Below are 18678 nucleotides of genomic sequence, written 5' to 3'. Positions count from 1 at the left end.
TAAACTACTTTGGGGCATCTTACTATATTCTATGAAGGAAAAGTACTATTTGGCCCTGAATGCTAATTCAAAGTATTCTGAAATTAATTTTTTGGCACAAAAAAGGTATATACTTCTCAACTGTAGTTCTAACTGAATGAGAGGGAGAGAGATGCAATTAAGGTAATCCTGCAGCCCAAAATCTTGAACAACAGAAGTAACATTAAGATTCACAAGCATCTGTTGGTTCTGCAGAGCAAGTCTGTTTTGTGGTTACCTTCTTTGTTCTCTGGCAGTTTTGTTAAGTACTGGATTATTTTCATCAAGCTCTGGAATTGATGTTGAACACTAAACTCACAACAAACAGAAATCCAAAATTCAATGTCTGTTTCCAAAACAGCATCCTGTTTAGGGATTAAAGAGAGAAAATATTTATTTCAAGAACTAAAAATAAGAGAAAAAATGTTTGTTGTTGAATGTGTATGAATGTACGGTGCTAGGGAATGTTGCTGGATATGATAACAGCAGCAAGATGTGTTGGTGGACTCATGTCCCCTGTGAATGGACAGAGACCAACAGCTCATTCCACACACTAAAGACTATCGAAAAGCCGTACTGTGGTAATGACTATGGCTTACCACTAACTTCACTATTTCAGATCCAGCTGATCAACAGTGAAACGTTCCACAATATTCCATTAAAATTAGCGTGCACCTGAAAAAATTATTTGAGGTAGAAAAAACAAATCTCTTTTGCTACTCCATCAGTCAATTTGGTAGGATGTTTTTTGTTGTCGTCTGTCTTTTTTAAGCCCAAACAGAAAACTACTAGATTTCTAGAGCCAAAAACATTAAAAGAAGACATTATTAGATTTGATTTTTCCATCCCACAAAAAGATTGCCAGAACTGGCACATGAGAATAGAACCTCAAGAAATATCAGCTAAACAAGAGCAAAAATAAGATGATGACAATGATTTTTTACAGCACAGACTAAAGCTTTTCCGATTTTGGACAGGTACCATGTACTGAATATCAGAATTAACCTCTAAATGCACTAGAAAAGTAGTCAGTAGGCAATTTATTGTATTTGCTGATTTTTGTGCAAAAGAAAAAAAAAAAACTCCTCAAAAGCCTAACTTGGTCTTTAAAACAAACAAAGCAGAAAATATGGGCCCAACTGAGCCAAGACTGAGTACCACATGCATTTCAACCTAGGCAGGGCTGAATTTGGCCAATAGGTTATGAAATATTACAATAGCTGTACTATTAACATGGTATGAAATAATTAAAACTGAAAATTGTAATCTAACTTTTCCCCATTAATGCTGTTTGAATAATTTCAGTATTTCACTCAGCCTGGACACAGAAACTAGACGGATCTATTTTACTTTCTGGATACCCTGCAATAGCAAAGTGTTGTTGTGTTTGGGTTCACAACGTGGTTAGGGAATTGAAAAACCTTCATTTATAAAAAAAAAATGTAATCACCTCCTTTAAAAAATTAAAAATAAACAAACCATGAATTTTGAGCCTAAACTATTCTCCCTTTAACAATTTCCATGAAGATCCTGGCTACACTACAAAAACACATACATTTCTGTGATATAATATGATTTATTCCTGCCTATGTGGAAGAATAAAATCCACACCAGAGAATCTCATTTTAGTAAGACACAGAGGCAAAGAAAAAAGTTTTAACCCATAATTACTTAGACTGTAAGCAATTTGGGGCAGGAACTGCCTTTTTGTTATGTCTGTACAGCACCTAGCACAATGGGTTGCAGTCGATGATTGGGGCTCCTTGGTTTTACTACAATACACATAATAAACATTATCCTCATGTTTTGGCAACAACAGTGCTTACACAGATGGTAATTTTTGTAGGGTAGTCAAGGGCCTTATCTCACAACTGAATGGAATACATGCTAGAGACACAAGGTGGGTGATGTAATGTCTTTTATTGGACCAACTTCTGTTGGTGAAATAGACAAACTTTCGAGTTGACTCTAAACTCAAAAGGTTCTCTCTCTCACCAACAGAAGATGGTCCAATAAAAGATATTATCTCACCCACCTTGTCTCTATAATATCCTGGACCGATGAGGCTACACCACCACTTACATCGAGAACATACTGTTCTTTTCAGTTTGGACATTTTTACAGTTAAAGAGTTCACCCCCCAGGGTTCTGACCTTTTCTCCATTGGTTGCTGCAGTCACTGTTTTGGTCACATGCTGTTCAAACAGGAGCACTAGAAGAACCCAGAGGAATCGTTCCCCTCCCAACGTATCAATCAGCTGAGCCAGGATGGGCAGGCGTCTGTGCTCAGGCACATGAGGCAAGGCATCCACAAACACGTGTATGATTTTAATAACTACCTCCTCCACACTCTGTGCAGCCTCTGGAGAGCCACCTTCTTCAGCCTATAAACAGGTTAGGGAGTTCAACAAATTATCCTAAACAGGCACAATCTAATGAGGATTTTATATGCACAGAAAAAGAGGTGGGAATTGTTCTTGTGAGGCACATAAATCAAAGCAAGACCACTGCCAAACATTACAATCACAAGATAAACATCTAAAGGCTTCATCCTGCAAAAACGTAAGGCTTGTTGATATTACAAAAGTCTGCACTGGCATATCTGTGTACAAGCCCCCTTAATGTAGATGTGCTGCACCAGTGCAAAGTGGGGCAAACAAAAGACTGGATGTTATACAAAACAATTTTCAGTCATTGAATTTTCTTTGAGTTTTAGGAAAGCATTTTATTAAAATGCTCTCAAGTTGACTGGGATATTGAAAATTACTCAGCAACAGTCTAAATTTATTCCCATGAAGTCAAAAGGAGATTTTCAAGGGAGACCAATGCTGAGCACTTTTGAAAATCTCACCCTCAGCATGCATTTCAATTCTTTCCTCAAATTTTACACTTTAATAAAAACAATTTTGGTAGGACCTAGAGAATATCAGCTCACTAACAGACCACTATCTATATGTAATAATTATATATACACACGCATATGCTTACATAGATTTGTTTTCACATTTGGTAATGGCTCCATTATTGAATAATTAAAAGTTACTTTTCAAAACATACTGGAGAACAGCTTCATTTCTCTAAAAGTGACATGCAGAGAAAGTAAAATGGTTTTTTTCTCTTTTTTGTTTCTTTATGATGTATGAAGGGGGCCTGAAAGGTTTTCCAACCGGAGATTTTCTTCCTACTTGTGTTTACATTCGAAATTCAGATCTCACCCACCACGTTTTTCATGAAAACCCATGGACAACTGGAGTGTGTTAGGGACAATGCTAAGTGAAAGTAGATTCAGGGAAAGTGTTTTTATTAAGTCTTTTTCTAACTCTGTGTTTGTTTTGGGTTTATATTCATTTAGCTCAAATGGCCAGAAATAAAGAGTTAGAAGAAAAGAAATGACATTCCCATTCCCATAAATAAGTATTATAGTACATCTGCGATCTCCAGTGAGTCCAACAAAACCAGCAAAGGCCAGATTTGATACTCCTAATATTTCTTTGATAAGTTAGAAAATATATTTTTAAACATTTCAAGCCACATTCAGTCATACAATCTGATAACATATGGTGTTTTAATCAAATCATTACTAGGCTTTTAAGAATGTCACTGAGACCTGTACACCAAAAACATGCTCCAGACTAGCTATGCAAGTCATCACTTTCATTCCACCGCCTGTAAAATACATTTCCACTCCCCTGGATAAGGAGGATACTTTTTCAGTAGTACTTTTCATTGGACCTTAGGGCTGGTCATGTCTGTCATAACCAGTAGAAATCTCAAGGAACATGCTATAAATTATTTACTAGTGCCCTAAAAACAAAACAAAAAACACACACCCAAAATACTGTTCAGAGCCTTCTTCGAATGAAAGAAAACAAATCTCACCTGTATAAGAGCAGGAATAACCATCTTCACCGTCTTATTAATTATTTGGAAACTATAAGTATCATCTAGACGCATGACGTTTGCCCCCATGAACGTAAAAATGGGCATGATGTTATGGAGAACTTTGTCCTGAAAAACAAAGCCCCCAGAAAACTCCAGGTTAGTGTTCTCAGTTTTAGATACTAAAGCTACTAATTTCTGTAAGGGTCTGTAGGTCTTTGTGGTTTTGTTCTTCTCCATTCTCCCTCCCCGCCTCTCAATATACTTTAAGGCTTTTTGACCCTTTCTTTATCTGGAATAATATATATTTTTAAATAAATAGTACTGAAGTTTACTATAACTGAAAGAAATTAGAGAAAACAATCCTTTATTCACAGAATTTTTTTTTTAAACTGACTAGATTTCAAGATGACGGTGTCCCTTGAAGTTACAGAGAGCAACTATGCTGAAGGGCATATACACCTCTACCTCGATATAATGCTGTCCTCAAGAGCCAAAAAATCTTACTGCGTTATATCAAACTTGCTTTGATCCACCGGAGTGCGTAGCCCCCCTGGAGCACTGCTTTACCGCATTATATCCGAATTCGTGTTATATCAGGGTAGAGGTGTAATATTTAAACATCAAAACAAAAAATCTAAGTAAATTGGTAAAGAAAAGGAATTAAGAGTTAAGGCTGACTAAGTCTGTCATGCTCTTATATCCAGATAATGCAGTACTGCTGTATGCAAAATCACCTATGAGTAGATTTTCAAAGACATGAATGCCAATGACTCTCAATGGAAGTTGGACACCTAACTGCCCCTCTATCTTTCAAATACCTGCAATACGAAAGATGACACAATGTGAAGGAACGATTGAGCAGCTGCTTTAAATTTTAGTTTTCTGACTACTTTAGGCTACCTCACAACCACAATGTGAACGAACAAACAAATTCAATTTGAAATTTTTCAGTTTAACGTAGCCTAGTGCTGTGAAAGCTCTAAAGATAACTTCCGACAATTCTTCGAGTACTGCTGGTGGCACCATCTTGCTAAAGCCTCTGTGTCATTGGTTTTATAAGAGCACAATGAAAGGAGCTGTGAACAGGTTTCCCATCCAGGCTTAGCAAGCAGAATAAATAGGCCATGTTTAGAAAGATATTTAATATTCCAGGCAAATATTTACTTTATTTAAAAAATGAAAACCAGTCACTGACCCAGTATTAAAGAAGGATGGAAAATTGTTTTCATGTCATGTACTGGGTTCCCATAAAGCAATTAAAAACTACCTGTCAAATACATTTCAGTTTAATCATGGGGAGGAGCACTTTATTTTTCAACTTCTCAACTGGTAGACTGAACAACAGGGGAAAAAGTAACAAATATATGCCTTTATATACTGATACACTTTAACATCACTTGTGTAACCTATTTTAACAATGGCTGCATATCAGCTCACAGAAGAGAACTCCTATTTCAGAAGCAGTTTCAAAGACTTAAAACATTATTAAATAAAATCATTACACTGTCGCATGAGATAAAAACCATTAAGAATATCTTTCACTGTCATATCTGGACCAGACGCTCCCCTATGCTGCATAGGGTGGAGGGGAGGATCTTTTTATTACTGACCTTGGCACAAAAAGTGGGAATGTGCTAATAAAGTTTGCGGATGACACAAAGCTGGGAGGTATTGCCAATACAGAGAAGGACCGGGATATCATACAGGAAGATCTGGATGACCTTGTAAACTGGAGTAATAGTAATAGGGTGAAATTTAAAAGTGAAAAGTGCAAGGTCATGCATTTAGGGATTAATAACAAGAATTTATAACCAAAATTGGGGACACATCAGTTGGAAGTAATAGAGGAGAAGAAGGACCTTGGAGTATTGGTTGATCACAGGATGACTGAGCCGCCAATGTGATATGGCCGTTAAAAAAGCTAATGCGGTCTTGGGATGCATCAGGCGAGGTATTTCCAGTAAAGATAAGGAGGTGTTAGTACCGTTATACAAGGCACTGGTGAGACCTCATCTGGAATATTGTGTGCAGTTCTGGTCTCCCATGTTTAAGAAGGATGAATTCAAACTGGAACAGGTACAGAGAAGGGCTACTAGGATGAGCCAAGGAATGGAAAACCGGTCTTATGAAAGGAGACTGAAAGAGCTTGGCTTGTTTAGCCTAACCAAAAGAAGGCTGAGGGGAGATACGATTGCTCTTATAAATATATCAGAGGCATAAATATCAGGGAGGGAGAGGAATTATTCAAGCTTAGTACCAATGTGGACACAAGAACAAATGGATATAAACTGGACATTAGGAAGTTTAGACTTGAAATTAGACAAAGGTTTCTAACCATTAGAGGAGTGAAGTTCTGGAACAGCCTTCCAAGGGAAGCAGTGGGGGCAAAAGACATATCTGGTTTCAAGACTAAGCTTGATAAGTTTATGGAGGGGATGGTATGATGGGATAGCCTAATTTTGGCAATTAATTGATCTTTCATTATTAGCAGGTAAATATGCCCAATGGTCTGTGATGGGATGTTAGATGGGGTGGGATCCGAGTTACTACAGAGAATTCTTTCCTGGGTGCTGGCTGGTGAGTCTTGCCCACATGCTCAGGGTTTAACTGATCGCCATATTTGTGGTCAGGAAGGAATTTTCCTCCAGGGCAGATTGGCAGAAGCCCTGGAGGTGTTTCGCCTTCCTCTGCAGCGTGGGGCACGGGTCACCTGCTGGAGGATTCTCTGCACCGTGAGGTCTTTAAACCACGATTTGAGGACTTCAATAGCTCAGACATAGGTTAGGGGTTTGTTACAGAAGACGGTGCGTGAGATTCTGTGGCCTGCGTTGTGCAGGAGGACAGACTAGATGATCATAAAGGTCCCTTCTGACCTTAAAATCTATGAGTCTATAAGAAAAGGAGGTGCAAACCGCCTGAGGGGGATAATGTCATGCTGAACCATATTGACCTTTTGTAATAAGTTTTCCATTCCCCATGGGGTTTTCTGTGGGAGGGATAAGACGATCCCAATTAGTGATTAACAACACCATGACAAAGTATCTTTCTGTTTTTAAATAAAAAATGGGAGTGGGAATCTCTTCAAAAGAATTTAAGGGACATCGAAATTTTGTCCCGTTTCTTTCAGTAGCAGTTTTCTCTCCTGAAGTCCTCTATACCTTTAAGCTTTCTGTCTTCCCCTCTCTTAAAATCAGAAACGAAAGAGAAGAGTTGTTAATAAACCTCACACACAACTTACAGGGAACATGCCAGCAGCAGTACCAAGCAGTAGCAGCGCGTGGTGATGTGTCTGAGGCATTTCTGATACCCTGACACACTGAACTACCAGCTCCACATTGAATTTCTCTTTATCAAGGATATCTGCAGAGAGGGGGAAAAAATCTTGCTTAGTACTTTTTTAAAAAGAAGATCACCAATGTTAAGAACAAACAGATACACTATTTCAATCCTAAAAAGCAGATAATGTACAAAAGCTAGGGAAAGTTTTCGTGCTCAGAACTGGAAGCTGTGATTTTTACCTGACTGGATCCTACTGCCATCTGGGGACAGTTTCTGACAGATGTTTAGCAAACAGCTTAGGATTAGCTGCTTTGTATATTCCATATTTTCCTGTTCTGTTGTTGAAGTTTCCAGGCACCTAAAGATTCAGGAGGTAGTCAGGGGTAGGAAGTGGAAGGATGAAAAATAAATTTCAGATAAATTAGTGGACTAGTCACATCTTAAAAATTCAAACCAGAGATAATGTTAAAACAAAGATTTCCATAAAAACATCACTAATCTTACACAGTATGCGGATAATTTTCCTATTTTATCTCAGATTATTTTACCTCAGAAAATAATCACTGTTGTGCACTGAAATGTCATTTGCACACTTAATGTCACTGAATCACCCACTTCCCTTTGAAACGTCTATCTTTCCCTTGGCTGTAAAAGGTAAATTTGAAGGTTTGAAAACTAGTCACCAAATCTGTTAAAAGTTTGTGTTACAAAATAAAGGGAAATTTAGGGCTTTAATTTTCACAGACTAGGTCCCAAGGAGGCAGACAGGCAATTCAGCAAGGCTCTTCCTGCCAAGATATCACATGTTTGAGTAACATCTGGCTTTGAGTGCTTCTTAGGGGGATTGGGAGAGGTATATGTAAAAACCAGTAAACATTTGGAAATGGGGCAAGAGAGGAATAGCAGTAATTTCATTAGCCTGCTTTAAAAAGGGCAATATTACTACTTTCTGTAAATCATCCTTTAGCAGCCCTGAATTAGGAACCACAAGGTCAGTGTTGTCCCCACCACCATTATCAGCGCAGGTCTGCATGACCATACAGAAAATCAGGGTTTAGGGAAACCGTTGCACTCTCAAGCCCCTTAATATAGAAATAAAGCACATGTCTGACAAGCTGTGTATGTTGTACCACCCTCAAAGGCCCACCGTAACATTCAGTGTACAATATTGACAGCAGCCCTGCATCCTACTCTCCTGACTAAAGGAGTTAAAAAAAAAAAGGGCGCACTGATATGTCGCTGCCACAATGTTTAGGTATTAGCCCACACTCTAATGTTTTACCTCCCCTATTAATGAGGAGAGAACAGGTAATGACTGACGTTTCTTATTAATTTTTAATGACATATTACCTGGCCAGCAGATTAAAAAGTGCAGGTACTAGCACCTGAGGACGCTTGACCTTCTTCTTGTGCTGCAGTAATTCCAGGATGAGTGTAACTCTCTGCCAGTTCACACTGCTTATTTCAGGTACTGATTCTGGAACTTGGGGTTTTCTAAAAAGATTATACTCAAGAAAATCAAGATATATTCAAAGAAAATGAACTGAGCACAGTTCGCTGTTAGAAAACAAACCTCCACAACTTGGGTTCAGATTGAAAAGGTTTTGCATGGCCTTTCAAACAAAAATAGAATCTCAGGATTATCAAAAGAAAAATGGATCCAATTGTGTTAAAAAAAAAAAGTTAAAATACAGTGTGCCTACTGTACAGACACATACTCAAACACAACCCTATAATCCAAGATGGGTTCCTGCGGCTGAAATCATTTTTCTGTTATTAGTCAGTTGTCTCAATGCTGACCCGCTGGGCATCCAGCTAATGGACAATAGTCTCATTTTAACTACTGGCTGGCTAGGCACTGACTGAATTTGGTCCACATGACCAAGAAGGGGAAGGGTATCTTCATGCACTGACTCCCCAACTTAGTAAGGAAGGCTTTAAACCAAGTTCAAAGGGGGTAGGTGACAAAAGCCCACAGATAAATATAAAAGAAGGTAACTTTAGCAGAGAATTAGATATTTGGGTGCAGGGGAAGGACATGGACAATTACAGCAGGGTCACAGAAGTGACGAGAGGAAAATCAGTGGGAGAATCTGCTCAGCATTTTAGATGTCTATTCACAAATGCAAGGTGTATGGAGAAAAAACAGGAAGACCTGGAAGCATTCATGCACAAGCTAAATTATGACTTAACTGGCATCACTGAGACACGTTGGGATAACGCTCATGACTGGAACATTGGTACAGAGAGGTGTAGCCTGTTCAGGAAGGACAGGCAGGGTAAAAAGGGAGGAGGTATTGCATAATACATCAAGAATATATACACTTGTTCTAAGGTCCAGAAGCAGGTGGGAGGCAGACCAGCTGAAAGTCTCTGGGTAAAGATAAAAGGGGTTAAAAAAATAGGAATGACACCATGGTAGGGGTCTACTATAGACCACAAATCTGGAGAATGTGGGGATGAGTCACTTCTAGAATATCCAAAACACAAGATCTGGTAGTAATGGGGCACTTTACTCAGACATCTCTTGGAAAAGTAATATGGCAAAACACAAAATTTCCAATAAGTTCTTGGAATGTAAGGGGGGCAACTTTTTGTTTCAGAACGCAGAAGCAGTAACCAGAGGGACATCCATTTTAGACTTGATTCTGATGAACAGGGAGAAATTGGTAGCAAATCTGAAGATAGCAGGCAATTTGGGTGAAAGTGATCATGAAATGATGATTTCATGATTCCAAGGAAAAAGAGAGAGAGCAATAAAAAGACGGACTTCAAAACAGAAGACTTAAACAAATTCAGAACTGGCAGATAAGGTTCCCTGGGAAGAAAAATCTAAGGGAAAAAAGAGTTCAGGAGAGCTGGCAGTTTCTCAAGGAGACAATAATAAAGACAACAACTGCAAACTACCCAATGCAAAGAAGAGATAGGAAGAATAGTAAGAGGACAATATGGCTCCATCAAGCATTCTTTAATGACCTGAAAATCAAAGAGGAATCCTACAAAAAGTGGAAACATGGAAAAATTGCAAAGGAAGAGGACAAAGAATAGCACAAGCAAGTAGGTACAAAATCAGAAAGATTAAGGCACAAAATGAGTTACACCTAGCAAAGGACATAGAAGGCAATAATAGGATCTTTAAAACATTACAAACAAGAGAGAGATGAAGGAAAGTGTAGGTCCTCTACTTGGAAGGGAAGGAGAGCTAATAACAGTGACATCAAGAAAGCTGAGGTGTTCAATGCCTATTTTCTTTCAGTCTTCACTAAAAAGTTTATGGGTAACCAGATATGCAACACAATTAATATTAACAAGGGGGAAGGAACGTAAGCCAAAATAGGGAAAGAACAGGTGAAAAAATATTTAGATAAATCAGATGTATTCAACTTGACAGGGTCATATGAAATTCATCTAGGGTACTTTAGGAACTACATGATGCAATTTCGGAACTGTTAGCCATTGCCTTTGAAAAATCTTGGGGGACAGATGAGGTCCCAGAAGACTGGAGAAATGCAAACACAGTACCTATCTTTAAAAAGGGGAACAAAGAGGACCCAGGGGAATTATAGACCTGTGGGCCTAACTTACATACCTGGAAAGATACTGGAACAAATTATTAAACAATCTATTAAAAGACTGAGGGGGGACTTGATAGCAGTCTTCAAACATGTTAAGAGCTGTTATAAAGAGGATGGTGATCAACTGTTCTCCATGTCCACTTATGGTAGGACATGTAGTAATGGACAATCTGCAGTAAGGGAGATTTAGGTTAGCTATTAGGAAAAACTTTCCAACTATAAGGGTAATTAAGCTCTGGAATAGGTTTTTAAGGGAGGTTGTGGAATCCCCGTCATTGAAGGTTTTTAAGAATACTTTAGACAGACACTGGTCATTGATGGTCTAGGTTTACTTGGTCATGCACAGCACAGGAGCCTGGAATTGACTTCTTGAGGTCCCTTCCAGCCTACATTTCTATAAGTTTTCCTCTGACAAACACACAGACACACACTAAGAAGTAATTTAATGAGCAAGACCCTCGGTAAATTAAGTGGGTGAAGGGGTTGCATACAGATGAACAGCGATAGAAAGAGGAAGACTAACTGAACGCAAGTTCTCTCTCCTGAACTTACTTTGTGAGGGTATAAAAATAACATGACTGAAGCTTTTACTTAAAAAAGCTTTTACTTTTGCTTTTTAGTTGAACGGCAAGAAGATTTTGTCAATATCCATTAAAAACCTCACCCATGCACTTTCTTTACATCTATGTTAATAGTAAACACACACAAAAATAAGCTCTGGCCTGACTGTGCACATCAAGTTCAATATATGATTTTAAGGTTGTTGGGTAGGGATAGCGGTCTTCTGTATCAAGCACTCTGTCAGCTCTTTTAAATAATATGGGGAGGCTTTAAACTCTGAAGTCCTTGGGATTTTTCGTCTTCTTTACAGATGTAGTCAAAGAAGTTCCTATGCCTTCTATATATTTTATGACATTCTCTCAATAAGTGGTGTTTTCTAAATGTATATAGACAAAAGGCTGTAACTTCTACATCTCTATTCCCATTACCTCTGCTGCTGTATTTTCTGTCTCCTAGTTTGCTGAACGGTAGCCAGAGCTTTGGCTTTCTCAGGAGGGTCTAGCTCTACACTAATCTGCTCAGCATCAACTGAAATCTAGAGCAAAATAAAATAAAATAAGTACATATGAGCAACAAACATCTATCCACCCACCCAAGTATTTATCTGGCCTTGATCATCGTAATAGCTCTGAATGACTGTCCTAACTGCATTTCTTATGTCAATCAGAATGCAAGAACAATTTTCATCTATGTATTACAACAAACAAATTACTATTAAAGCAACAGTTACTCTCAATGTATTTGGAGAAACACTTTTTGATTTTAGACAAAACGACTTTTTTCATACAGAAAATAAAAATGAAGCCGAGTGGAATGTTCCTCCTTCCTCTGAAGTTCATTATTACAACATAATGAATACATACAGATGTGATACTTATCTTTTAGGAATACTATTTTAATGCATCTTTAATGCATATTAAATTGCATTTTAATGTGATTTATATGGCTTCTGATGTCTATCATGTTAAGAATTCCATAAGCAATCAATATAATTATTGATTGCAATTTAACCTGAAATATCTTAACAATTCTGAATAGATTCCCAAGTCCTAACAGGCTGCAACTTACCCCTTTAAAAACACTGCTAATTGCCTGGGCACAAAGTGGGTTTTTGCAATTTAACAGTAAATCAAACAGAACTCTCAATAACTTCTGTTGCACCTTCCCATCTGGCACTGCAGCAAAGAATGGTTTAGTGATCTGCAATGTTAAAAAATAAATAAATATTTAACGAAGCCAAAACCAGGTACACTTTTTAATGACAAAATGTGAAACATGGGAAAATCTAAATTATTTTTACATCTGTATATATAATGATTTACATACATACACACAAATGCGTCAGTCACATTTATGTACACATTGTCCCACTTTTGTGACTGTAATACAATATTTGAAAGAAACAATTGATTTCTATTCCAAGCAAAGATATTTCTCACTTATCTTATTACTATTTCTTGACATTACATATTTTCTTTTTGTTTCTTGGGAAAAAAAAATTTGAGGTAAGACTGCTACAGTAGCTGGTGAAAAGTAAATAAAATGGAGCAGCAGCAGCAGCAGCAACCCTGGCTACTTACCTTATTAAAAACAAAAAAATAAAAAGGGAAAAAACACTTACTTTTCAACATTTTAAAGACAAAGAGCTTTGAGGTATCCGTTTGGAAAACACTTCAAAAGAGCTACATGGATCTGGGAAACTGGTATGTAAAAGAGTTTCATTCAGAATTTAGGGCCTTCTAATGTTGAAAGAGTCCTTTTAAATTCACTCATCAACACTCACATCTGCTATCTGAATTAAAAAAAAAATATATGAAAAAGAACTTTGTTCAGAAACACATACCTGCCCAAGTGCTGTGATCTGGAAAGTTGGAATTCCTTTGTAAAGCTCCTTTGCAACGTGCAGACTTCTGATGAACAAATCCAGACTCTGCTGATCCTTGCATAAGAGGGCAGCTGAATGTTCACTGTATTTCCCCAGGATGAGATGCAGAAGAACAACTTCATCTTTCAATACTGTCTCAGGTTCCTTTAGCATTTTCTCCAGCAATCTATCTATTGCAGGCAACAGGTGAGACAGTATCATCTACAAGTGAAGAACATTTATAAGAGGTTGGGTTTTTTTTTTTTTAATCAACTGTTGCTTTAACAAACTTTCAGAAGAGCAGTTTCATTTTTAATGCAATATCGATCACTGACATCACACTGTGCGTTATGTAAGTATAATAAAAAGTGTCAGGGCATGTCCTTACCTCTAGGATGCGCCTTCCATGGTGAACTTGGCATTGCAGGGGACTTTGCCCATTAATACCCCTCCAGTAACAGGGGGAAAAGGAAGGGAGGTAAAGACAGCTGGGAGACAGGGCTGTTAGAGGGTTATAGATTGTTGTAATAAGCCATATATCCAGTGTCTAGCAAAGTTATGAATGAGTTATGCTAGACACTAAAAATCTTGGACTGAACAGAAAGACTGGATTTATGCAGTACTGTTGTAGCTGTGTTGGTCCCAGGATATTAGGTGGGTGAGACAATAGCGTCTGTTGGTGCAAGAGAGAAGCTTTTGAGCTTACACAGAGCTCTTCTTCTTACGGACCTGAAGAAGAGCTCTGTGTAAACTTGAAATAAAAGACTTACTTCACCCGCCTCGTGTCTCTAATATCCTGGGAGTGACATGGATAGAACACCATGGCATAAATCTATGCTTGGATTTTCAGAGTAGTTATGATTACTACAGCTCTGACAAACCCTAAATTTCTGGCAACAATGGCAATCATTCAGTATGCCATTCACAATCCTTTTAAATAGGATAACCTGTTATACTGTATTAAAGCTCACATCATATCTATCACCATCCATGGTTTTAACGCAATGAACTAATGCATTCTGCAGCAGTACAGAGAAGGGAATTCTGAACATACTGCTTAAAAGGGAGTTAAATACACACAAAATAAATCTATTTTTAAAATATTGAACATGCACAGCGCATTTGTTATTACATTATAGCTCTTGGTGAAATCCTTCTAGAAAAATGTTCTTGAGACCTTGTTCCAGAGTCAGCAGGACTTTAAATTTGCCTAAGGACTCTAGTGCAGTGTCCTACAATAGAAAACAGTTCATGGCTGGGGCATGGAAATGTTTGTGATAATCTTTGAGTTATATTTTGCAGATGTGTAACCTTTGCAGAGCAAGTTACCTAAAGTATCATCTGAACGTCTACCAAAAGTACTATAAAATTAATTGGCAGTAACTCAAAGTTACTCTTGCTAAATAAAGCTGCATCTTTTGAGTTCTGTACATTTCGAGACACTTCCATCATTAAAACAAAAAACCCCAACAAACCTTACATCCTATCCATAAAATAAATTCAGAAACCAGAAAGCCCACACTCACCTCACCGTTGACCTGCTGAAGAATCTTCATCAAGCTTCTTGCAACATATGATGGACAACCAGGGGCTTGTACACAATTGAGTATGTGTTCCAAAGCTTCTAACAGCTTCTTCTGCTGGGATTTCTGTTTACTTTGTGTCTGCAGCTCCTCAAACAAGCTTCCCAAACTCTAGTTGATTTACAAAAAAAAAAAAAAAAAGTGTGAAAAACAAGTCCTTGCCACAGAAGTTAAAGGCCCCAGAAAGCTGTAATATTTGAAAGTGAATGCAATTTGAGGCAGACGTGAGTAAATGTAATATATTATTCATTTTTAAGTCCTTCTTAAGTTAGTTTGATTTTTCTCTTTCAGTCAGAAATAAACACCATTTTACATGACAGATGTATGAACATTCCACATACAAAGAATTTGTGTACTGTACAAATAGAAGCTTTTATGAATCTATTGCTCTATACAAAATCTGGCTGGTTCAGAGGACATTAGCAAAACAGCCCATTCACTGCTTGAAAGAATAATGTAGAATCAATATGCGTTTTTTAAATTGTTGGGATTGCCTTTCTCTGCAATCCTTCTCATCCGTGGGGCTAACTGTGGGAAGAGGCTTCAATGTCTACTTTTCCCTTTACAAGCTTCTCTCCAGGGAAAAACAGACAAGTTCCTGGGCCTTATTCTCCTCCAAGCAAGAGCAACCTCTGGAGAAGGGGAACAGTCTTTGGAGAAGAGGGTGGGTGGCTTGTGGCCTGTCTTTCCTCCCCAACATCCCAGCAGAAATTGCCTGGGATTCCAAGGGAAAATGACACAGGACTAGAACACCCAACTTTTTCAATAATGCTAACTCTCTCAACAATAGCCTCGCTGCCCTGCCTTCCACATCTAGTTTTATTAGTAATTATTATCCATGAAAATGTGGCTATTTATTCAATAGAGGATCTCTTAAAAAAATCTTAAAAGTTAGGATGTTTTGAAATACAAATTATCTGCAAATTACATAATTCTGTTATAGACACACATGCTGACTTTCAAGTCGCATTTAATTTTTCACTATATGAATAGTGGCTTAAACAAATTTATTCAGTCCTCAAGTATTTAAGTGAGTTCCACTGTAATTTCTTTTGCATTCTGGTTTTCCTGGCAAATATTCTGATACTCCTTCCCCAACCCCAGACGTTCCACTTTCTCAAATGCCATTATGGCCCTTTCCTTCCCACTCAAGAAAGCAGAGTGAGTGGTCTCCTAAACCAATAGGGGTGGGAGAGAATAGACAAGCACCTTGTCTGTAACATGATCTCCACTAACCAATAGAGAAGTTGGAATTCCAAATAGGTCCCTGAAAATTTATTTCACTCACATGCACCTCAACAAAAATCTTACCTGGGTCACATAGATGGGATCAGTTATGATCTCCTCTGCTTTTTGTACCAGATTATGAAGAATGGGATGAAATGGAGATTCCTTTATCCCACTCAGGGAATGAAGACAATTAAGAGCAGCCCTTCGCACTTCACTCACGGGACTCCCCAAGTTAATCAGCAAAGACATTACCACTAAAAAATGAAAATGGAAAAAAAATTGTTTACAGTGAGCATTCTTAGAATTCTTACATTATCATCTACAGCAGCACCAACAGATTCCTTTGTATTTAAAGGGTCTGCTCTTTTCCTTAAAAATCTTGAGGGATATACAGTAACTATTTTTAATATGAGCCATGTGGAAATCTGGCCATAAATTTCAGCACCAAGATGCTTATATTTTTGTATTTGTTTAAAAATGAAGGACTTAAGTTTTACTACTAAAGCCTATATAGCATCCTTTTCTTGTTTAAAATTTGTTATGCTCTACATAAAACACAGTGTGATTTCTCAGACATAAATTTCAAAAGCATGTGGTTATTTGACAATTGCATGCACAAGTGTTACCTACCAAAACAACTCTGTTATGGTTATGATTTGACAAAGACAAAACGTTAGGAAATTCAGATGTATGGTTTCAACAAGAAATGTAGCATTCATAATGCAGACAGAAATAACATATGACAAGAAAATGAATGTTTAACACTTGTTCTAGAGCACAGATATTACTTTTTATTAACATGTGACTAAGCCTTAGCAAGCCAGAAGTATACAGTTTCCCAATACCTGGGGAGGAGGCTGATACCAGCTGTTTCTTCTTTTGGGCAGCCTGCGATATAAGCATTGCACACCCTATATACAAAGCTTGAGTCTGTAGCATCGCATTCACTGTGTAGTTTAGCTGATTTGAAAGGTTATAGTTATAGGTCCATAAAACTGAAAGGAATTTGAACAGATCCTCTGAATCTTCTAAATGAACCTTTAAAATAAAAAGTTAAATATATTTGTTACTTCTTTGTCCTGTGCATCTTTACGTTCTTTTATGCAAAGTCCTTTTTCTCTTGCTATTATAGCTTGAAAAGGTATTTACAGAAACACCCATTTCATTTAGATTGAGACTAAAAGTGTTGGGCATAATATAAAGCCAACATCTTGTTTGAGGACTCTGTCCTCTTTTGGGGCAGCCGTTAACCCCTTGCTGCATGCAGCATTCTTTATGCCATCCAGAGAGCTTTCTATAATTTTACTTCAACTGAAGACTCCCAGGGTCAAGTCTTCCCCCCACCACCCCTTTTTCTGTCAGGGACTATGGAATTCAATGTCATTTGACACAAGGATTTCTGAAGCTCTTGTACTTTTAATACAAACTGGAACCTTAGCTTTTCAGTTTGATTTGTGGTTGTCATTTAATGATCTGTTTTAACTTATAATTATTATTTAATACTAGCATTGTGGTGCCCAAGGCCCCAATTAGTGCAGTGGGGCCTCAAACCTAAGTGTTGAACAAACACAGCCCCTACCCCAAACAGCTGTTTTGAGAGTAAAGTACTGAAAGACACTTTGGCACCATCCTCAGGGGCGCAACCAGAATTCTACTAAGGAGGGAGACTAGGTTACCTGCTAAGTAGCAGAGGTCACTGCAAAAGATGTATGTGGAGGTAGGGGACCCTGGGGAAGCTGAGTCCCAGTGGAAAAGAGGAGCTGGGCAGGGGGAAGCCCTGGTAGGGAGCAGAAGGGAGCTGGGCAGAAGATAGGGGCAACTGAGGAAATGGGGGAGGCCAGGGGATCAGGCAGTGACCCCCCCACAGAGCCTGTCTCATCCCCACCTCTCCACTACCTGTGCCTGGCTCCTGATCCTCATGGGGGGCTCCACTGTTTGGGCAGCCCAATACCTGATTCCACCCAGTCCTGGCTATAATATCCTGGGCTCCTTCCATGCGGACTGGCCACTAAGCACACCCTGTCTGGTCCTGGCACCTGCTGGCTCACAGGACGCCCTGCAGCCAGGGAAGAATAGGGGCTGCCTGGCCCAAGAGATTTGCTCCCTGCAGCCAGGCCCCGGCACCCCACTCACACCCTGCAGATAAGCCCCCAGCTCATTTCCCCCCTGAACACAATACATGATTCTTATCATGTTATATGGTAAACCAAACAACTAACATAACCCATGAAATCTACTTAGCTAGCTATACAACTGGACATAGTTAAGCACATCTACTTTTCTCTGTTTGAACCAGATCTGCCTTGCAGTGTTAAACATTTCTCCATTCAGGCAATCATAATCGCTATAAAAACACTGTCCATATAATGAAATCTTCTGTAAAAAGACCTTGATACCAAATTTTAAACCATTATAGATGTTTATTTAATGCTTTCTGCTGTATATCAATGAAGACTAGTGCACAAAAAGCTATGTTAAATTACCGGAATTGCGCCATACAATATTTACTCTTAGATCATATTTAGAAATAGTAATGGACTTCTGGCAACCCACAACCAAACCTTTTTCAGAAATGCATTGCTTAGTGCTTAAACAGTCTTCCATTCTCACTCAGATGTTACCATGAAGCAAATAAATATTTAAGCAGGATCCCTTGGAACTGTTCTCAGCTTTCTTTAAAAATTAT

At 38.3% G+C, this 18678-nt stretch overlaps 1 protein-coding gene across 1 annotated transcript in view; it reads right to left on the bottom strand.

Moving 5' to 3' along the window:
- Positions 1-18678, bottom strand: part of HEATR1 (HEAT repeat containing 1) — a 54353-nt gene that overhangs the window by 13314 nt on the left and 22361 nt on the right. The window contains exons 20-31 of the mRNA XM_054021389.1: positions 16838-17030; positions 16074-16246; positions 14706-14873; positions 13159-13401; positions 12384-12515; positions 11744-11850; positions 8530-8673; positions 7419-7537; positions 7139-7260; positions 3898-4026; positions 2172-2402; positions 257-383 (exon numbers count right to left, since the gene is read on the bottom strand). Coding sequence (XP_053877364.1) covers positions 257-383; positions 2172-2402; positions 3898-4026; positions 7139-7260; positions 7419-7537; positions 8530-8673; positions 11744-11850; positions 12384-12515; positions 13159-13401; positions 14706-14873; positions 16074-16246; positions 16838-17030 — 1888 coding nt within the window. The remainder of the gene's footprint in view (positions 1-256; positions 384-2171; positions 2403-3897; positions 4027-7138; positions 7261-7418; positions 7538-8529; positions 8674-11743; positions 11851-12383; positions 12516-13158; positions 13402-14705; positions 14874-16073; positions 16247-16837; positions 17031-18678) is intronic.

This window comes from Malaclemys terrapin, chromosome 3 (assembly GCF_027887155.1).
Source record: "Malaclemys terrapin pileata isolate rMalTer1 chromosome 3, rMalTer1.hap1, whole genome shotgun sequence".
In the NCBI taxonomy this organism is placed as follows: Eukaryota; Metazoa; Chordata; order Testudines; family Emydidae; genus Malaclemys; species Malaclemys terrapin.
The sequence above is the reverse complement of the archived record's forward strand: the minus strand, read 5'-3'. Positions and strand labels throughout refer to the sequence as shown.